General features: G+C 38.0%; 4 protein-coding genes across 8 annotated transcripts; 2 read left to right on the top strand and 2 right to left on the bottom strand.

Annotated features, from left to right (window-relative positions):
* The first annotated feature begins 663 nt into the window (after positions 1-663).
* Positions 664-10241, top strand: LOC135622682 (zinc finger CCCH domain-containing protein ZFN-like). 4 transcript variants are annotated; one of them, XM_065124723.1, is made up of 7 exons: positions 664-1105; positions 1867-2021; positions 4207-4275; positions 5274-5393; positions 5745-5888; positions 7351-7668; positions 9757-10241. In XM_065124723.1, the coding sequence occupies exons 1-7, from the start codon at positions 679-681 to the stop codon at positions 10042-10044; spliced, it is 1521 nt and encodes a 506-aa protein (XP_064980795.1). In that variant the 5' UTR covers positions 664-678; the 3' UTR covers positions 10045-10241. The 4 variants fall into 4 exon arrangements, with proteins under 4 accessions (XP_064980795.1, XP_064980794.1, XP_064980793.1 ...); XM_065124722.1 differs by having other exon boundaries at positions 5670-5888; XM_065124721.1 differs by having other exon boundaries at positions 5592-5888; positions 7357-7668.
* A 142-nt stretch (positions 10242-10383) lies between these two features.
* LOC135622683 (major pollen allergen Ole e 10-like) lies at positions 10384-13938 on the top strand. Of its 2 annotated transcripts, none has more exons than XM_065124725.1 (3): positions 10384-11173; positions 11728-11761; positions 13489-13938. In XM_065124725.1, exons 1-3 carry the CDS (start codon positions 10846-10848, stop codon positions 13526-13528), a joined length of 402 nt encoding a protein of 133 aa, XP_064980797.1. In that variant the 5' UTR covers positions 10384-10845; the 3' UTR covers positions 13529-13938. The 2 variants fall into 2 exon arrangements, with proteins under 2 accessions (XP_064980797.1, XP_064980796.1); XM_065124724.1 differs by having other exon boundaries at positions 10781-11173; positions 13484-13938.
* Positions 13939-14606: 668 nt separating this feature from the next.
* Positions 14607-15046, bottom strand: LOC135622681 (uncharacterized). Its single transcript, XM_065124719.1, has one exon. The coding sequence runs from the start codon at positions 14956-14958 to the stop codon at positions 14749-14751; it is 210 nt and encodes a 69-aa protein (XP_064980791.1). The 5' UTR covers positions 14959-15046; the 3' UTR covers positions 14607-14748.
* Positions 15047-15951: 905 nt separating this feature from the next.
* LOC135622680 (beta-glucosidase 6-like) lies at positions 15952-21463 on the bottom strand. The gene is made up of 13 exons (XM_065124718.1): positions 21159-21463; positions 20783-20849; positions 20575-20633; positions 20424-20499; positions 19767-19838; positions 19590-19677; positions 18844-19099; positions 18195-18310; positions 17771-17994; positions 17406-17437; positions 17136-17238; positions 16940-17048; positions 15952-16341 (listed from the first exon to the last, which is right to left on the bottom strand). Exons 1-13 carry the CDS (start codon positions 21297-21299, stop codon positions 16167-16169), a joined length of 1518 nt encoding a protein of 505 aa, XP_064980790.1. The 5' UTR covers positions 21300-21463; the 3' UTR covers positions 15952-16166.
* Between the last annotated feature and the right edge of the window lie 864 nt (positions 21464-22327).

Below are 22327 nucleotides of genomic sequence, written 5' to 3'. Positions count from 1 at the left end.
ACCCACACCTCCCACCACGTTGGAGCGTTCGCCTACGGGGCCCAGTCATCATCATGGAGGGCGCCCCGTGGTTGGTGCCGATGCTCGTTGGTGGGGTTGGCGGATCCCTTTAAGAAAAAGCAGAGAAAAGCGCACGGAAAGTCCACTGGCGCGTATCCAAATTGCCATACGTGGCGCTCCTTGAACCGTTCTTTCAACCCCCACTTCCTCCCAACGAAGGCTCGAAATCGCCCACTTTTCGTCCGTTCCCTCGCAGACTTACTTACGCGGAACGTGCTCCGTCTCACCGGTCATCTGGATCAAGATCATATGAACGGTGATCAAATCGTCGATCACTGGGACGATCGTGCAATAGCGCGCACGGGAGGGGCGTTTCCTTCAAATGGCTGTTCGGACCGCCACCGACCGACTTCCTCTCCTTTGTTCCCCTCACTCGCGGGTGATGCTTAAACAAAGCCTTTCCCAGTACTGCTTTCCCGTCCAACCGTCGAAGGAGGGAAAGCAGCTACGTGGCAGCTCTTAAGTCTCCGCGAGTTACGATACCGCTCACTTCATGACAGTCTTGTTCGCAGCTAATATATTAGACGCAGTTAAGAGCGCATGTATGTCTGACCGCAGCATCACGCTTCGTAGATTTGACGGCCTCGATCGTTTATGTGGAGAAATCAAGGCGTATAAATGAGCACATGCGATGGGAAGTTCTGCGAGGGATCGGTGTCGGTTACAGTAACGGTTTCCTTCGCGGGTCCGTTAACTCGATCGCTGGATCGCGCGGGGGTAAAAAGAGAGAGAAAGGGGGAAATCGAATGGCTGGCTGTTATTCCTCTCCTCGTTTGTGGAGAGGAGAGCGTTTCCCCTCCTCCTCCTCCGCTTCGTCCTCTCGATCTCGCTGCCACCTTGCCTGGCCTCTGTGCCACCCTTCTCCGTCTCGTCCCCGGCCTCTTCGGTGATCGCAGGTGCCGGAGTCTGAGGTGGATCAGCGGAGGGAATGGGCGTTCCTGCGGCGATGATCTGGTGATGGCGGGAGATGGATGGAGCACGAGGGCACCCGCCAGGACCGTGACGGAGGGGCCGTCGTTGTCGTCGCAGCCCGGAACTGATGAAGGTACGGATTAGGGTTTCTTTGATCCTGGAACACCGTAGCAACGCTGCGACTTGTCGTACTTTTGGGTATTTCCATACGATGGATGAGAGAACTGGGATGTTGATTGTGGACATTGAGCTCTAGTTCCGGTCTTTATTGTTTCTTGCGCAAGGATCGATGAATCGAGACGTTTCTATAGGTCCAAATTGGAAACTTTTAATTTTTCTGCATAGAGAGGCTCCTTTTTAATCATAAGTTCGTTAGTTTGATCGAGACGACTCTCGTTTGATGATTTATGATGCTTCTGTTTCGGCTTTCTATTCAAATCCTAAATAGTGGTATATGATCTTGCATTTACCTGTTAGGATTATTCTAACATTCGTTTGGCATCTGCCTTTTACTGTTCTGTTCGTGTTTTGTTTTGGTGATCTGACGGCGCAATCCATGACTTACGTAACAATCAGATTTTTGAAACCAACAGTGTAAGTTTTGCTTGGCCATAGCGTTGGAACCAATTTCTTAGTGAATGTTGGAACGGCCAGGTATATGTGTAAGCATCTAGGTTGACATCTTTCCTCAGTTGTTATTATTGTTGTCTTGTCTACTGACAAATGTCCTGCAGTATGCATCATAATGATTTCGGCTCTGTTTTTCCTTTTTCCTTCTTATTGACCATTTTGCAGATTTCTAACTGTTAGCAAAATTTTCTGCATCTAGTCTCTTAAGTTGTTATCAAACATAAGAAAGCAATCTAAAACCTGGAATCTTTTTTAATGTTGCAGAAGCAATGTGGAAAAGGATGAGAGAAAGTGATTCCATGGAAACTGGACCCTATCCTGAACGGCCAGGAGAGCCAGACTGTGCTTATTACATCAGGACTGGCCTTTGCAGATTTGGGAGGACTTGCAAATTTAATCATCCTCCTAACAGGATGTTGGTAATGAAGATTCCTGTGCAATTACATATATTGGATTCTGCAATGATACAAAAACATTCCCATTCTTCCATTTCAACTGCTCATATACTTTTGAAGCATAACATCATGTGTAACTGCCAAGTCAGAAAAAGTAGCCTGGCTGTATGTTATTTCATTACTTCTGTGACCCTGATCTTTGTCACTTTAACTTTGTAAGAATTCCCATGCTTTTTATACATTGAATGGAATTTATGTTCTTAATATAAGTCTGGCTAATTACCAATTAGATGCCTTCATTCTGAAAAGCATATTGGATGGAATTTACATTCTTAATTGAATTCTGATCCTTCATCGGCTATTAGATGTCTTTATTCTGAAACATGCTTTACAGAGTAGCTTCTGCTCTGTTTGAAAGTTCTTTCAAGTTAGGTTGTATGATTTGGTAGCTATTCCTTGCTTAAGATTTGATTGTTTTATTGTTTTGTTAGGCTCGGTTTTCGATCATTCTCGTTGCATGAGTTTGATTGATTAGATAAATAGAAATTTTGGAAAATTTTGCTCTATCAACTTCAATCTATATGCAATCTAGCTTCATGATCTACTATAACTTTGAGAAAATATAATATTTTGTTTCTGATGCACTTAGCTTCTGAATTTTGTTGTCTACTTCTACTTTTTTTTTTTTATGGTGTCCACTTTGGAACTTAGACACCCCCTTTAACTGTATTAGCAGGTTTTTGCCCCCCTTTATGGGGATGGTGGTTTGTTGGAATAAAAAGAAAAGAGTCAATTGAATGATAAATAAATCCAACCAGAAGTTATTTGGTTTTATGACTCTGTAATGTAACTAACCCTCGCCATGTACATTTACTGTGGGAAGAAATGTATTCATGAATATATTTGTGGCACTAAATATGTGCTAAATGTGGTTTTCCAACATACTCTCTTTTTTTAAGCTTCAATATCGTTGCTAGGTGAAGCCTTCAGTCACGCTGTGTATGGATCAAATATTTTCGTCTTAATACTTGCATCCTTGTGATAACAAGACCTTCATCACAAATGCTATGGTTGTCTCTGCCATCATCCAGGAAAAACAAAAAAACAAAAAACTGTCGAGTGTCCAATAGTCAAACACAGATGTGTGACTTCAACACCACTCATTACCAGTAAGATGTTGACCAAAAAGAATATCCAGAAATTGTTGTGTCCCTTGCTTATTCACTCATAGACTGATACTGAGTACATGTCAAAGTTATTATTCTCTCAAATCAATAAAATATTGTTATTTAAGCCATAGGAGAACTCATAATTAATGCTACATGTCAACTTTATACGAGCTTATATTGTGGATTTTAGATTTTAATCGAAAATCTCAGGCACGCCTCTGATGAGAGTTTCATGTCAAGATGCATTGATCACAAGAGGTTAGATGTGTGCAAACTCTAGTTATAATATCTATCATGGCATCCTGACCTTTTCCAATTAACATTAGAAGTTTGGCATTTTCTAGATTAACTATAGTATAAACAGTGTGCATTGAGAGAAGTCAATTTTAGTCTTAAGAGGAAAGTTGATGAGCATAATCATTAATTGTTATAATGGTTGCAGCAACTGAATCGCAGTACTACCAGTATGCAGGAGAACAAGATCAATGATTGCCTTAATGGTGGCTGGTGTGGTAAGTGCCGCCGGCTAGGCAATACGTGTAATACAACATTTAATAATCCATACTGGGTAGCATGATACTTGCTATTGAAAAGCCGATGCTTAGATCCACAGTTTGACTTTGTTTTTTCTCCCCTTCTGTTCTTATTGAGAAACACTAAGAAGCAATAGTTGCCTCCCTTGTTTATGTAACCAATATTGGACTGATTGATGATTGGTGAACCTTTGTGCATTACCGTCATTTTTAGTTGTTGCCAGTTCCTCTAGCAGTAGATGATTTTAAATCTAGTATTTTCCTTGGATCTTCTGCACTTTGACTTCTTACACCTAGAAGGGTTGCTGCATATCTGTGTGTTTTGTGATTAAAATTCTTTAAGTTGTCTGGATTATTTGGGCAATTATTCGTGGTTAATTCACAATTCCTTTAAAAAACCTTTTTTCATTTTGTTGTTTCCTTTCTACTTTCATGTTTTATTAATGCTCCTACTTAATAAAGTTCTAGCAGACTTGATGATTTTAATTAGATCCTGTCATATCTCAGGCTGTTGCTGCTGCTGCTGCAAGAATCAGGGGAGGGTACCCTGAACGAGTTGGCCAACCTGAATGTCAGGTGACTCTTTGTTTATAACATTGAGAGTTCTTTTTTTAAAAAATATTTTATGTACATAGTGTAAGTGAAGTATAGTATCAAAAATCAGTGATTGGTATTAAGTTGTATTTTTTTTCCTTGTTTATATTGACTAATATGAAATTAGTTTCTACTTTGATTAGATGTAGTGTATTTAAATTTTGGGTCAAAAAAATATGGATTCATTATATGTCTTTATTTTTGCATTGTCTTGTTCCTTGTAGCTTCTGAATTACAAAGTGTTTATTATTTGGATGCCTTATAATTGTTTTTTTTTCTCTTTTCACAAGGCATTTACTAGGAAGTTGCATTTGTATACATCTACTGCCTTTATTACTTCCTATTTGGAGTCAGCCACATGTATCTTTTTAGATATTTAGTTCTTTTACAATCAACATCTTCAGTTAATCAAGGGATGCTGGATCCTCACTATATAGACCAAGTTTTCTTTGGGGGTCCTCTCCCATTTATTTCTAGATTGAATTATCTCGTCTTTCCTTATGAAATCCTTGTGAAACCACCTAAAGTGTAAAGTTGGAATTCTAATACTCATGATTTGTCATAGTACAAAAACATAGGTAATTTGTTGTTTGGTCAGTGTCAAGTAAATAACATCAAAGAAACTTATTTTTTTAAGAAGTAAGTTGAAGCCTGAATTACGTCATCTGTTGAATGGAACCTGTTACTGCTGGTGTTTCCGAGATCTGTTTGGGACTTGTAGTTGTCTTACCTTCTGCTATTATTCATCATTTATTTATTGTTTGCTATGATGTGATTTTTTGTAAGCTTCTTTCACTTTCTTATTGAATGAAGTTGATGGGTTGACGGTGGACTTTTTCGCTAAAAAGAAAAGAACTCTTTTATGTTAACCTTCTTTGTTTTTGTACCATGTTAATGAGAGGGAAATTTGAGTTTCTTTGATTGTTCCATCGTATTAGGGCTTAATGTCCTTGTAACATTTTCTTTCTACTCTTTTTCAGTACTATTTGAAGACAGGAACATGCAAATTTGGAGCTATATGCAAGTTCCATCACCCCAAAGAGAAGGCTGGAATTGCTGGACGAGTTCAGTTAAATATTTTAGGCTACCCATTGCGACTGGTTTGTGCTTTATCTGGTTTTCCTTTTTTCTGGTATAATAGGATTTGTTAGCACTTAGCACCAAGTTAGAGTATGATTAAATATTAACTATACATCAGCTTTTTTTGGTATTTTTGCTCTTTCATTTTTTTCTCTCTTTTTTGTTTGCTTGTTTGTTAATTGGACCATTGCATGATAGTTTACAATTTTGAATCATAGAATGAGAAGGATTGTGCATATTATATAAGAACCGGAGAGTGTAAGTTCGGGAGTACATGTAAATTTCACCATCCACAGCCGTCTAATGCAGTAGTTGCTCTACGTGGTTCTCCTGTTTATCCTGCTGTACATTCCCCAACAACTCCTGGTCAGCAAACTTATCCTGCGGAGATGACAAACTGGACCTTATCAAGATCTTCTTTTATTCCTAGCCCTCGATGGCAAGCTTCTTCAAGTTTCGCTCAGTTGATTCTTCCTCAGGGTGTGGTCCAAGTACCTGGCTGGACTTCTTACTCTGTAAGTCTTGTACTTTATTTTTGCCTATATTAATTTTAAGTTGCAGTTGTTCAAAATAAAAAAAAACTTTAGATTTTGATCTGATTATTTAGGGTATAAGTCCTTGCATATTGCTTTTTATGTGGATTTTGATGTTAATTTGAAATCTTTTCTTTCTGCAAATTTATACAATATGAGATTCATATGAATATGAATAAATACACAAGGACAAGTTCATTGAGCTTACTGTTATTATCTTTTGGTATGAACCTTACATGATTTTAAAGGAGATTTGTCTCCTCCTTTAGTGTTGTTCTTGTGCTAGGTCGTATCATTTACGACCATGAAGTGTTTTTATGAACCTCCTGTACTGGAGATTTGTTCTTTGGAAAATGGAAGAGAGAAAATGCACAACCAAGAATGTTATCAACTCATATTTCATAATAAGGATTGCCTTCTCAAGTGCCAATGCCATAGTACTCTCTACTCAGATCATAAAGGTACCAGTAGGGTTCATTGTCAACACATGGCATGACAGATGTGTGCTGGCAGCACATTGAAAGCGAAAAACCCTAGAATCATTTACTAAGAATATTAAAAAAACCCAAAAAGAAAAGGAAAACTATTGAATTTCTGTCACAATGTACAGCTGCTAGAGGATGTTTCAATGTGATAGAACTTAAAAGAGTCTGTCTTACCCTTTTTTCCTCTTCTGGTCATTCATGTTGCTCTGGGGTTGAAGTTTTTGGGTCCCTTCAATCAACATCCAAGCATTAAAGGACTGTTGCATCACAAACCAGCAGACCAGTTCAGTTCTTGATTTAGGTGCGTGGTTTAATGAGTCCTTTTGATTGAAACCATGAAAATTTGTATTTTCACTGAGAATAGGGCAGTCTGCTTACTGGTCTAGGCTCAGAGTGGTATGTACCACCTGGCACAAATGAAAGAGATTTGATTTGCATGTATTAGGTTCAGAATTGATTTGTTTTCATTCTTTTCTACCATATGTTTTATTGTCTTATGAATATACTTTTTCTTGCTCTATCTATAGATCAACTTATCTTTGGAGGGTCAGAAGGTGTTGATTTCACCATGTTTAATATTTAGTTGTGCTCAGCATATTTGAGATTCCACTCTTTTGGTAAGACATATATCGACTGCATTTAGCACTATTTTTGTCTGGCTCTTTATATCCTGTTCCCCTGCAATACAGTAATTAAGTTGTGAAAATACTTTTGCTAATACTGCAAGATGGGGGTACACAGAATTAATAGAAAAAAATGTTTCCTTTCTAACTTATGATTTTAGTTCTGATTAATTTTGGATATGTCGTGATTGCTAGTTGTGCTTGGAAGAATGGACATCCCTGAAAACCTCACATCAATATTTTCTTAATATTCTGATTTATTATAACTTTTTGTATGAGAGAGGTATATTAAGCTATTATCATTTCTATCATGATTATTGATTGATGTCCTTGCAGGGACAGCTGGGTTCATCTCCGGAAAGTCAGCGAACAACAGGAACTGCTCAGTTTTATGGTCCCTCACAGCAAGGTGAGACAAGCATTGGAGCTCAAGGGAAATTTCCATCTTACCGGCCAGGTTCTGCTCCTATGGGACTGTATGCAGTCCCAGGAGAGAACATATTTCCGGAGAGGCCTGGCCAACCTGAATGCCAGTTCTACATGAAGACTGGAGACTGTAAGTTTGGTGCCGTCTGCAAGTTCCATCACCCCAAGGAGAGACTAGTTCCAGTTCCAAATTGTGTCTTAAGTCCATTGGGCCTTCCATTACGTCCAGTAAGTTTCTTCATTGAATCTCTTTTGATCAATAATCCATTCATGTTTAGGATCAGCTTTGCACCTTACACCACTTTGGTCCTCTATTGAATTTACTTTTCTAACACTGAGTGGTTATGTTTGATAAATTAGCAAATCTTTAGAACTTCTTTATTAACTATGTTGAAAGAATTTTCTGTGTTGATTATTCTGATCTTTAGATATCAATCTCGATCAAGGACAATGTGTACCTGTAAACTCTAAAGCATTATGTTATGCAGTCACCTTTTTAGCATACTATCATTTTTCATCGGACAAGCACCAGAAGTTTTTGAGAGAATACACCGTTGAGAAGAAATTCTACCAGCTAAAAACAATGAAAAAAAAAGGTATTCACACAAAGTAGGATGAATTCAAATTGCTGAGGACAGTGCTTTTTTTATGGCTCCAAGGGGCTCTTGTCAGAAGATAGAGGGTATTAATGACCAAGATGAGTTATTAAATTTTTATTCCAGCTTCTTAAATGCATTAGTGATTTGTAACCTCTCTGACACCACATAAGAAATTTAATTTATTTTTTTGAGTTGCATCATTGCAACTATTGATATGGATTGTTATCATAAGTTGATTGGTCTACTGAAGGCTGTTGTATTGATTGTATTTTCCTAATTTAGTATAGCATGCTATGTTGGACCAACCTTTGATGGCAGCTGGTGATGCCATATTAAGATTGCTCCATCATGGCCTCAGTGTCAAGGGTCGATTTATGGAGATGGTTTTTAATATATGCACCCTGTCAGTATGAAAACATTCTCATGGGAAAATTTTGCAAGTTGAAAGGAAAGAAGTGACTAGGTTGACTTTATCAGGAGAGAGAAATAGGAATACCAACAAGAGGATTTTCAAGCTAGACTAAACACAGAGAAGATCAAACTTGAGTTATATTAGAAATGGAGCTACTGCCTATTTAACCATGACTACCTATTTCTTTCTAGCGTAGAAGAAAATGAAGAGCTCTGTGAAAAAATGCTTAAATGTGATGTCTACTGCAGACCACACAAATGATTTCTTTTGTATACAATGACTAGTGTTAATGAAACTTTATTCTGCATGCTACATGGTTTAAACATGCACGCTAGGCAGATTTTTCTTGAAATCAGAGATATTAAAGGGCAACTTTATACTTAAATGGTCCAAGGAGAACATGGTTACCTCAGATTTCCTCTTTCCTCTTGTTTTGGAATTTCTTGTCTTATATACAGCCGTAAACTTAACCTTCAATGGTTGGAGCTAAAATTCGGTTGTCCCTCCACTTGAAACTTAGCATGATGAAATAAAATGAACAAGGTAATTTACTATTATGCCATATGTTCATGTTGCTTTCCAGCCTCGTGAAATTTTCTTTTCACTAATGCATAGGTAAACTTTTAACAATCTGTCAAATGCTTGATAAAAATATTCACAGATTTCATATTAATTACTTCATCATATTTTAATTTTAGTGCTACAAAAGGGCAATACTTTATTCTTTTAGTACCTTTTATCTCTCTTTTTAAATTTCTCTTTTTAGTCAATCTCTGAAGTACTCATTGCACTGAAGATTTATCCTTCTTTGTACTTGAAAGATTTATGTATCTCCCATTAAAATTTTCACTTGATTTATAAGATTTCTAGTATATTATTCCAAGGGATCAAAGGGGTAATCTAGTTCTTTAGATCTTGAGTGGACCCAGTGGAGCTTTGTTGAAGCCATTAGATGTGGCTGTTTGAAAAATCGAGTCAAAACTGTTGAAACTTTATTTTAGAGAATAATGGATAAGCATTAGAACTTTAGAAGTAGAATATCAGAAATACTGGTTCACAATCTGATCTCTCATTTCATGGAGCATAAGATCAAATTTCAACTATTATTTCCCTAGTTACCTTAGCCATAAAATTAAACCCGGTCTTTTAGGCACCATATACACAAATATATCAAGAGCTTGAGAGATTTCTATGGACATATGGCACATTTCTATTAGGATACTTTTGCTCTATATTATAATTTCAATATTTTTTTCCCTTCTATAGTATATGGATGACTGCTGAAGATGTCTATAATTTTAACAGGGAGAGCCCGTATGTGTTTTTTATTCTCGCTATGGGATCTGCAAATTTGGTCCTAACTGCAAGTTCGACCATCCCATGGGTACTTTTGCATATGGTGTTTCAGCATCCTCCGCCACCGGAGTTCCAACCGCTTGGCACCTACTGGGATCCTCATTGGAGCCTCCTACTCTGGCACCACCACCATCCCAAGGGACCGCAAATGGCAGCTCAGGAGCATCAAGACGGATATCGATATCGGAATCTCGGCACACAGCTGCTGGGGATGAGAATGAAGAGGCAGAGTCGTAGCCGGTTCCTGAACAAGCATTTGCAGGCTCCTTTTTTTCTCATTCAGCTACCCTGGATAAGTCCGTAACATCCAGCTTCCATGGCTGGAGATGTACAGTCCTTTTGTTGTCAGCTGAAAATTTTTCACCCGAAGATGTATCCACTTGGTGGCAAACAAGAATTGCCCTATTTAAATACGCCTCATCTCATAAGCTTCAGTTATGTGCCATCGTGGGGAATGTGAAATGCCCCGTCACATTGGATGTTTTATTCGCTTCCTCCTGGTATGGCTTCGTCCCCACTTTTGCATTCGCAGAGTGATCTTTTTCTGGCTTCTTTTAATTTCTCCATCTTAAATTATCCCTTTTTACCACATCTCTTTGACGTTATGTTATATATTGTTCATAACAGTTTATTTGTTGCATCCAAAATATGTTTATACGTAACGAGGTACATTTATATATGCATAGTTCTTGATAACTAACTAACTGTTCCCGCTCAAACCCCCAGTCCTTCGCATCCCAAGATTACCCTCATCATAAGCCCACGTATCCAAAAACCGGAGGGTATTTAAGTAACTTCGTCACAGTTAGAGCAATTAGAGTTCATATGCTTTTTATATCCAATCAAAAGACAGGCAACTGTCTTTCTTTTACTGGCTTCGTCTACCGTCTGATTCCAGAATGCACATATCCAACGGTGGACGATTCCCGTAGAGGAGAAGAGAAAGAAAAGTGAAGCGCGCTCACTATCTGTTATATTCCCGCATCGCTGCCGGACTTCCCTAGTCACCAATATTCGTTCTCTCTTTTCGACGTTGCGATGAGGGGACAGGCGGAGGTGGTGGCGACGGCGGTAGTTGTGGTGGTGGTGGTGGTGGTGGGGATGATTAGAGGGTCGGAGAAGGAGGTGACGTGGTGCGTCGCGCGGAGTGAGGCGGGGGCGATGGCGCTGGAGGCGGCGATGGACCAAGTGTGCGGGTCCGGGGTCGTGGACTGCTCGCCGGTGCAGCCCAACGGCCTCTGCTACCTCCCCAACACGCTGCCCTCCCACGCCTCCTACGCCTTCAACAGCTACTACCAGCGCTCCAACGCCAACCCCGCCGCCTGCGACTTCCATGGCACCGCCACCATCACCATCTCGAACCCCAGTCAGTGCTCTCTCTCTATCTCTCCCTCTATCTCTCTCCTTCTCCTTATTTCTGCCGCGGTGATGGATGGAGTGTATGCCTGAAATTGACTACTGCCGTCGGAATTCTTCAGATGCACACTATGGCGAGTTTGTAGATTCCCCTGTCCGTAGTCTTCACCTCCGGGGAAAAAAATAAACAGGAATTACAACCCTGCAAATTTTTGTAAGCAAATAATATATGTGAAAATTAAGAAAAAAAACCATGTCGAAGTTTTATATTTTCCTAAAAGGATATGTAGGATATATTCAATTTTCAACAAACATGTAGAGTTATATACATTGTATTCTCAATTCTGGAGACTCAATATGTATTTATTGATTTTCCAAGAAAAATAGTAAAAAGAACTTTAGAAATATTTGTATTTCTCATATGACTTCATATGATTATTGTCTGAATTTTTTTTTACTGTAGGGGTTCTTCTTGTAGGAATTGGTAACAGTGGTTTGAGATGAAAATTGGGCATTTAAAGGATGATATGTTAAATTGATTTTTCTTGTTAAACTTTGCTTCAGGTTATGGATCCTGCACGTACCCTTCATCCATAAGGTATGTCATACTTGCTTTCTAAACATAAAGTTACAAGCTCTTTTTAGAAAGAATGAAGAATTTATTTTAAGACATTGTGTTTTGAATCAACTCATTCGATACCAGTTCTGAAACTGGTAGATAGTGTGGTATATGGACTCCCACCGCCTGTTATTACTGAAAAATAATAAAAAAATAAACACCAATTGATAAGAAACTACATGTAGTATTATCTTTTTTTAATCAGATGGGTAAAGATCATATGGTACATATTGATCTGATTGGTTTTCAGAACTAGGTTGTGAATAATGTCTGCTTGTGATTTGTTACTCGTGTACGTTATGGCTAATTGGTTAGTATATCTATGTTTTGAACTTGTTAAGCTACTTTGGTGCATGTACACACACACACACATTGACATGGACCATCTTGAAGTATCTTATGTCATCAGGTGTGTTTTGTTTAAGTTTCGACCATCTCAAGCTGCATTTTATGATTATCTGATTCTTCCTTTGTCTTGGTCATTGTTATTACCTCGTACGGAGGTGGTGTTAATTTTCGGGTGTTTCCTCATTTTAGGACTGAAGTTTTCAGATGATGGATTTTTTGGATCATTGATCCTAAATCTATATATCCTGCAGCTCTTGTTAGTCTGATACCTGACCTGAAGCTAATTGAAACTCGTGAATTCTCATTTTAGATCAGTAAGGCTGCATTCAAGTTCACAATCACTGTTTAGCGTGCTATATACTTCAAAGACTTAGATATGTTTTTTTCTAGAGTAATGGTTTTGCATTGCTATTTAAAAGTTTGTAATCCCAATATGATGTTACAGTTGACAACATTAGTTTTTCCAACCTAAATAAAGCTCCTTTAATCTTTCTCTTTTCTCCCTCAACTCTCTCTGTCAACTCTTTCTCTCGTTTTAATTTTCACTGCCAAAATCCACTTATCTCCCTAATTTGTATCACAACAGAGCCCCCGTTTGTGATTCCTTTGTTTCGATATGGTTAAGGTTGCTAGAGACGACAATAATGTAGGCCAACGATCTGTTTTATACACTGTGTGAGATATTGATGATCCATGGGATGATTGTTTTGTCCTTTAAAAAAGCACCTCAGTTGAAAAGGTTGTATCATTGCTTAAAAATCACATGCTTCCTCAACTCTCCACTATGTGAGATCTTTGCATGCTTTCGATACTTATACCACAATGCAGGTGATGTTTATGATTTGACAGTAAAACCTTAATTTACATGAACCAATAGACTTTAGGCAAACTCCTGATTGTCTGTAAACAAACGAGTTTGTTTGTTAACTATCACAAGTGTTACAGTATTGTATCGTCGTCGTTATGATTTATGATAGGCAGGATATGTTTTTCCTTCTGTTCTTGCTTCTCATATAAATCGAGTCATTCTAATATTAAACACAACAGTTGTTCTTGTTGATGATGTTTTGTTCTGTAAGCCTATTACGAACTACTTATTCTGCAGTAGAACTACGTCTATAGTCTTCCTTTTTATTTAGCCAGATCTGTTTGGGATATCAATTAAGTTTAAGGGAAATCATATGAGCTACAAAGTCTGATCACGTTCCTTCTTCACACACATTAATGATTTCCAAAGATAACCATTTATTGATGGGTCACAAGTCCAAGCATATCTATATTTTCCTACCGAAGCATCAATCTGCATCAAAAACAAAAGACTTCTGATTGTAACAGTGCATGTCTTGGTTACAGCACAGCAGGAGGCTTAATAAGTACACCAAACGCCGGTGGTGGTGATGATGTCGGTGACGGTGGTAGGCTGAATCCTCCAGTGGTCGGTTCGACGGTGCCTGCTATCGACATGGCTGTTGCTTCTCATTTGTGCCGCCCGCTTTTGCTAGTCATGTGCCTCTGCTTCGTCTCACTGCTCTTCTGAAAGACTAGCTTAGGCCTCTTGACACCACATTGTTGTATCTGCCACTCTTTTGTTTGAGAATTGATAGGGTTGGTGAAACTGTGTTGATCTTGCCACCTTCAAAGGCTTGTAGAAAGGAACAAGACATCGGATGTAGCATCTTCTTTACTGTGCAACCTCTTTCTTTCTCGGATGCAACTTTACGGATTGTAATCATAAATGTTAAATAAAGATATTGTCTTGTACAAAATTGATCTCGGATAGTTAAGACATTATATGACTTATCAATATAGTTATCGTTGAGTTATGATTACAAGCTTAAACATACATGTGGACTTGTTTGTTGCCGTTGACATTTATGCAATCTCTTTTACTTAGTACATTAATGCAAATCCCATTTATTTTTCTCAAAGCTGATTGAGATTGTTTGATGACTTGGATGCTGCCATTTGGTGATTAGGATTTGGGGAATTATAATAAGAAAAATTAAAATATTAATTTTACTCGACCATTCGATCTTAATAGTAAAAACTGTCTCATTAACTTCTAATTTTTTGACTAAAAAACTTATGTAGTTAAATCCAGCTTTGCTTTTTGCGCACATTATAATTTTCTCATGAAATGAATGGGCTGATGAAATGTCTGTTTTTGCACTTGATTTGGATAATAGCTCCTGTTGACTATCAAAAAATTTAATAGGTGACTTAATGTTAGCTTGAGACTTAGTATTTTTTATTATTATTTAGACATAATAAATTAATGGATCAATTATCCAAACGCATCGAATATGAGAGACTACAGGAAAAAAGATATAAATTTTAATATGATTTGTAGAAAGATGACTTTGCAGACTGTGGAGACTCAATAAATTGTTCCAGCGGATTGGCTTAAGAGTTTGATGGCTTCGGATGATTTACTTGCACATGAGCATGTTATTGCGTGATGCAGAGAGGCATAACATGTTCAAGCTTGCATGGAGATTCCAAAGACAGCAAACAAGAGAGTCGAGTTCAAATCACATATAGAGATTTCTACAGTGCGGAGTCATCGGGAATCACTTCGTCTCCTCCTCTGCTACGCGATCGGGTAGACGTAGGACTACTTAGCGGATGTGGATGTGGACGCCGACGGCGACGACGAAGATGGTGATGAGAGCGAAGTAGAGGACGGCATGGACGATGATGGCGACGCCGTTGGTCTTGAAGCTGCCGAACTCCACCGCCCGTTCGTTGCCCGGCAGCTGAAACAGCACCCCCGGCGTCAGCAGCACGAACAGCAGCACCGCCACCGCCACCGGCCCCCAGTCCGCCATCTTCCTCCCGCCCGCTGTGTGGTTGTCGGTACGCCTTCTCCTTCATCTCCACCTCCATTATTTGAAGAGAAGATGAGAACAGGATGTTGCTTTCTCTTTCTCGCTCTTCATTAAAATGCAACGCGGGGATTGCCATTCATTCATCTGTGTGACGGTGGCTTGTGTGGCTCTTTGTGACATTTAATTTTGCCAATATGTATATTTCATATTATTTATTTTTAAGATATAAATATATATAATATTTTTTTAAAAAAAACAATTAAAGATATTTTATAATGATTGATTATACTAAGAAACGATATACCTATCAAATTAAAAGTATAGGCGTTAGTTAAAAACCCGAATTATTAATTTATAATAATTTATAAAAAAAATGTTTGATATAATTTTTTTTATAAAATAAACTTTACTAGCCCTCAAAATTCATCTTGATTTTATCATTAATTTTTTAGTAATTTATTTTTAAAATCAAATGAATTGATTATTCTAGAAGAAAATAAATACCTTATTATTTTATCTGACAAAATATTTTTTAATTATCATGAAATTTTATAAAAAGACTAGGATACATATAAAACTAAATATATATTAAATTTTAACTTAAGATAGAGTCATTTAGAGGCTAAACTATCCTTCTAATTTACTAAGAACATGTATTCTGTGCGTACATATATTCACTAAATTTTAAAATATGATTCTTATAGTTGCTATAATGGTTTTGAATAGCCTTACATTATTTTTTCCACCTTAATAAAAGCATTATAAACTTGAAAATAGTATAACAATCATATTTTTTAAGAGTGCATCACATGAACCAATCCATAAAGAGTGGACACGAGTCGATGGAAAGTCAAGAACATCGTAGATATTAGAGACACGTAATAAGAAATCTAAAAATAAATTTTTTTTGAAAAAAATTCAAAAAGAAAAACTTTTTTTTTTAGAAATCGATTCTCAGAAATAAATATATATGTATATATTCTAAATACAAGAGGTACAAATTAAATGGCGGTCAAAATTAAGTCCTCTTAGTGCTTGCAAATATGTGAGCATTGTGCACACCACACTGTAAAGAAGTGAAGACTTCATGTTTGAAGCCCAAGAATGAAGAGACACCCCAATAGGATTTGGCTTACAACAAAGCTTATAACTACTACTACTGATATGACAAATGATCCTTTTCCAATAATGTGTTGGGTGAATAGAGCTCAGGCAGACTTCAGCAGCTTCTTGAACCAGTCGACTGAGTTCTTCGGATATCTCTTAAGGTTGTCATTGTAATCTATGAAGTAGAGGCCAAATCTAGATGTGTATCCTGCGGCCCATTCCCAGTTGTCGAGAAGAGACCACGCAAAGTACCCCTGCACATTGCAGCCATCTTGCCTGCATGATAGAATACCAAAAAGTAGATGGTTTAGGTGCAGTGCAGTAAATGTCATTAGTTCCATCTCTCTCTCTCTCTCTCTCTCTCTCTCTCTCTCTCTCTCTCTCTAAGCAAGTGTTGAAGTTGAGATTGGACTGAATTGAATCAGCTATGGCACCACCAACATCAAATATCCCTTAACAATCCATACTAAGATCTGTAAAATGTACTTTATAAAAAGTATGAATCAAATCAAGTAAAAGGTGTTAAGATTTGATTTACCTCAGCTTGAAGATTTGGAAATTATTTTATAAAAAGCACAAAGATTTGATGTATCTAATCCGCTTATCTAAGGTTGAGAATTCAAAACCTCATCCTATAAATTTTTTTTTGGAAGGAAAAAGAAAAATTAAATTTACATGTCTGATTGTGTTTTCAATATGATTGAAGGATAATACTAGAGCAAGAAGCTCTTGCCGATGTGAGATTTGGATTGGATCAATGAATATATATGTTATGTTTCAGATCTCAAAGGAGTAATTTCACCATTGTGTTAATGCTCACTTTTTGAATTTCTAATGCAATCCTACTATTTAATCATATACCGCGATGGCTTACCTTATGGAGGCAGACAAGTTCGATAGATAATCATTGTGGTATCTGATTCGCTTATCGTCCTTGAGAGCATCCTTAATCGAGATAAATGGATTGTTGAAATCATCCATCCCTTCGCATTGGCCACAAAATTGTTAGCTTCCAAAAATTAATGCATGTAGGAGGAAATCTTGAACACATTGAGAAGCATGAGACTTACCATTCTCTGTGATGATAACCACAGGATTTCCATACCTCTGCTTGATGTAGTTCATCAACCTTCTTATCCCTTGAGGTACAATGTAGAGCCATATCGAAGAAGCCTGCACTCCAAAATCATCATATGGTTCGATGACAGCATCATTTTTCAAGCTTATACACTTAACATAGAAAATTGTAAGCTAAAACATAAGAATTGGAAGTAGTAGAAGTTTATAAATAGTTGATAGATTGAAGATGTATCTGCCCCAGTATTGTCGATGAGAATTACCCTATCTCCAATTGCCTTTCCATCCTTGAAAGCTGCATGATGAGAAGAAATAGTTAATATGAGAATTTCTAAAGAGAGAACGATGCTTATATTTCCTTTAATGGTATTATTCAAGTTCGGACATGTCTTAAGGAGATCTACGGATGTTATAGTTAGGTGAGGTATAATCATTAGTAGTAAGAGAAGCGATAGAGTGACCTAAAGACATCCCCGGATAGTTAGGACTTTATGGATGATGCATTGTCTTTTTGGTAACTCTCTCTATGAGGAAGACAACCTAAACCACTTCTGATCAATCCCTAAAACAACATGTGCATAACAACTATGTATCATAAGTAAATCTTCATGAAATGAAGTGGACTTACGAAGAGTGATGGCACCAGAATCTGCGAGGGTATCATTGAGGAGTATTCCAATTATATTGGTTGAATTATGCTTGGCATAGTATGTGGTGTAATGGTTTACTCCCACAAAATCCAATGACCCCTTAACCAGAGCAGCCTCAGCTGTGGAGAACTTGGGTAGCCTGTTTCCGACTCTTGTCCTCATTGAACTTGGATAATCCCCAAAGAACAGAGGATCCATGAACCTGTTATTTGAATGAAGCAGGTAGGTTTTAGTAGATATTTGAATGCATGTACTTCATCATATGTCTTTGCATATATTAATTATGCTGAACTAACATTTTATGCCGAGTATAAAACACCAAAATGTAGTAGCAGAATAAAGTTGTCAAACCACTTCAAGATCAGAAATAGTAGAACACATAAGCAGAAAGAGTGGCCTCACCATCCAAACTGAAAGTCTTGTGCTCTTTGGGTGGCATCAATGTCGGTGGGGGAATCTGACATGGGTTCAAACCACATTGCATCAAAAGCTATGCCAACTGATCCTTGTTGATTTTGCTGCATATCAGCAATGATGCTTTTGGTCAATTATATGTAAATGTGCATTCAAAATCAAATTTGATAAACTTGATATTAATCATTACCATCTCAAGCTTTTTGAGTCGCGAGGAATTTTTTTGCTGTGGTGAGCCCATACGTCTTTTAAATCAATTCATCTTTGGCTCTTTATTAGGATCTGACTCTCCAACTCTACAACTAATATGAGACTAAATATGGGCATGAGAGGGGGAGCCAAAGTCTCTTCTAAGCCCATGACAATCCCTTTGAGCTATAAATAATTATCGGCTCTATGTCGAAAGATGGATCCCGAAAAGCACCTCTTGGAGTGGATTCATTTTCGCTCCTTATGAGGTTTTTGCTCCCAACTCTCCAACCCATTATCATTATGAGACTAAACATGATCTTCAACATCAAAGCATGCATTGTTAAGAAACTCAGCATCTCTTACTGCAATTCGATTGTTTTCTAAACTTCCAATGGCATGCAAAACTGTTATGACAATGGAATTGGCAGCAAAAATGTTGTCATACCTTGTACTTCCTCCTGTAGATGTCAGATACAGTGGCATGTGAGAGAAGAACATTATGGGCAACAACGTATGGCTCTGTTGCTGAATTCCCTGCTCTGCAGAACAACAGAAGGGGAATGGAGCAGCGGCCGGGGGCTTGCAGCCCCACATCAAAGCCTTGAACTGCGAAGGTGTGGGGCTCATTAAGGGTCATCCAGTGCTTGACTCTGTCCCCAAATGCCTTAAAGCATGTCTCTGCATAGTTTGCATAGTCCTCTCTGCAATTGTCACAATGTATCATTCACACATGCAAAGTGTAACTAAAGACAAGAATCATGTACACTTGTTTTACATTAATCAGAAGATATCTGATGTCTTTACCATGGACTTGAACCTATGCTAGAAGCAATTCAGAAAGTGTGGAGCATTTGTAGTTATATAGCTTGTAATTTTATTTTTATTTTTATTTTTTCTATTTTAATAAAATTTCTATTACATTACCGTGTCTTTTTCATGTTTTATAAGTTTCCATATGGAAACATCTACTACAATCTTACCAAGATTTTCTAAGAAAACATGAAGAAAATTTTTATCCGAAAGAAAGTTTCTTTTTGATTCAAGTCATATAGAAATGAAATATATCAAAGATATAAATAAATATCATCAAATCTAAAATTTTAATTTCTTTTCGGAGAAAGATGTTAGCCGGCTCTGCCGTAACAATTAAATCCTTGGAGCTACTTTTCTATCATAGCTTTAAAACCTCACATAATCTGGCGATCAAGCCATCCATTGTATCTATCAGCTAAGGCTTGAGGAAGGTCCCAGTGATATAGAGTCACATACGGTTCGATCCCTGCAAATCGATAATTATTAGAGATTATATGATACCAACTATAACAATTTGCAAGTTCATAAAGAGTTTCTCTTGTGATAACCGATTACCATTAGCTAGCAAAGCATCGATTAACTTATTGTAATGGTCGATCCCTGCCTGATTAACCACACCAGTACCATCTGCAAATACATCAAAAGAAAACAGTCTTGTCAGATGCAAAATTTGCTTGACCTGAGAACAACATCATGCTCTATGCTAAAAGTTCTATTCTCCCTTCTCTGTGTCTTCTGCAAATTCCATTTTTATGGTTTTGTTGTTGTTGTTGTTGTTTGTTGTTATTTGTTGTTGTTGACTCTTTTTTGCATGTCCTCCTTAGAAGTTTTCATCTAGTTTTGACTAAGATATCATTAAACTTGTAATCCTCTTTCATAGATGCAAGTCGACATCCAAAATGACCTTCCTACAATAAAGAGGAATCATACTGAACAAAGTCATGAGATTGATTCGTTTCAGAGTTCTTAAGATAAGCCTAGAATTTCTTTAGCCTCTTATGCTAAGTTATTCCTACTTAATTATGCCGATGATGAACAGTTGTGAACTTGCATGACTCTGTGTTGCTCATTAATGTCTCATACCATAATATTCAGAAAGCTATCACACACTGAGTAATAAGCAACCAAGGAAATGGTATGAAAATAATCCACTAAAAGCGTATACATTATAGAAATGGTATGGAAATTGTGATCGAGAGAGTGAGTTATTACTTGGGAAAATTCGTGACCATGCGATAGAAAACCTATAAGCATCCATTCCCATGTCTTTCATAAGTTGAATATCCTCCTGTAATTGCAATCGACAAGGATGTCAGTGCTACAAATCACAGAATAGCAGGAGCTTTTGGTGAAGATGAAGTACATGGAACCGATGGTATTGATCAACAGCGACGTCGGCGTTGCTGAAATCGATCACCTTCCCTGCAAAACTCAATATGAGCAAGCTTTTCTACTGATAACATTCGTTGACATTTCATAGTTGAATGCTTGTTAGAAGAAGAAAAGCTTGCATAGTTGGATAATGGGGCTTTTCCTCTCAAGGAGGCGTGAAATGAAGACTAATGGCGTACCGAAGGAATGAGCAAAGGCATCCCACACCGTTCTCCCTCTTCCATCCTCCTTCACTGCTCCTTCGTACTGAGAAGAAAGGATAACATTTGGAGGAGATGCATTCAATGGTTAAGCATAACTATTACTCTTCTTCCATTCATTCTAATGATTTGTTTTCTCTGCTCTGGTGCTTATCATTGCTTTGCTTACTGTTATTAATCTCTTTAGCATTCTTATTCCTTTAATAGCTGAAATCAAAACACGGAAAACGAAGAAAGAAATCGTACCATGTAAAATAGAGAGCTATGAGTGGAAAGAGAACACCAATCCTTCATTGATATCTCATACATAGCAAAATAGATACAGTGTCTCCAAGGAAGAAGGTCAAACAATCACCTGGTAAGATGATGAAGCAGTTCCAAAGACGAACCCCTTGGGAAAACTCCCTCTGCTCAGTCCTCCACTCCGTGCCAAACTCTTCTCTGCCCCAAACACCACCAGAAGAACCACAAAAACAAGACTTCTCTCCAACAACATTGTTCTCTCAATGCAAACGTATGTATCGAGAGAGAGGGAGAGAGATTATAGATGAGAATGCGGCATCGACAACTGATGGGATATGTATTTATGTCGAGGAGAGACGGTGGGAACCAGCTGACAAACCCCATGACTCTTCTTGTCATTTCTTCCTCGTTTTCCTTGCCAAGCTGTGCGAGTGGGAATTGCTAGTGTATCACGACAGGGTGATGAATGGCATACAAATTAGTCGGCAATTATTGCTCCCTCGTACCTTTTGTGGCCATGTAAATTAGTCGGCTGTCAGCTTATCAGTCCATATCGATGTTTCTTATGGATGCTGTCACACTCGGCTGCAGGTAAAAGAAGCGCAGGAGACCTGTCTGTAGTTCCCTACAAAGAGATGACGCTGGAGATGATTCCTAGTGGAGGGGGCATTAAATTAGCTCGAGTGGGACAAGGCCGGCGGTAGTTAATGTTCACATCGAAGGTCCAAGCGTTGGGTTGAAGCTTCTGCAAGGAGACACTACTGGATGTGAACTCCTTCCCACATGTGATCGTTCCTATGGACCATCTCGCTGCAAGGAAACAGGTCATGTCCGAGCTTAAAAAGATTTGTTCTTTAGCACATCATTTAGGATTCTGACATGATACTGTAGAGGACATACAGATTACGTGAATATAACCCCCAGAAAATGCAAAGGCAACACGCAAAGAAGGACATTTCTTGGTTGTCTTACCAATTAGGAGTGCTTCAGACGCCCCACCACCGTCTGTAGACAAATGAAACTTCATCGCGTAAGTCTCAGAATTCTTGTGGCTTCCATGAATCAATTCATGAAGGATGTTGTGAGTAATCTCTTTCTAAACCTTCTCATACCAACTATCATTTCCTCCTCTGAGAAGAGATAAACACGATGCCTAACCTGTGTTCTTGTTGCAGAGTTTGGAGCCATCGCAGAAAGAAGTCTTGTCTGAAAGCTTATCTTTGCTGTCAAGCAAAGTAGGGGCTGGCAGAATCCAAGGAATCAGTTTCTTTCTGTGGTGCA

The sequence above is a fragment of the Musa acuminata genome, chromosome BXJ2-9, assembly GCF_036884655.1.
Source record: "Musa acuminata AAA Group cultivar baxijiao chromosome BXJ2-9, Cavendish_Baxijiao_AAA, whole genome shotgun sequence".
NCBI lineage: Eukaryota > Viridiplantae > Streptophyta > Magnoliopsida > Zingiberales > Musaceae > Musa > Musa acuminata.
Note: the sequence above shows the minus strand (reverse complement) of the source record. Positions and strands in the feature narration are given on the sequence as shown.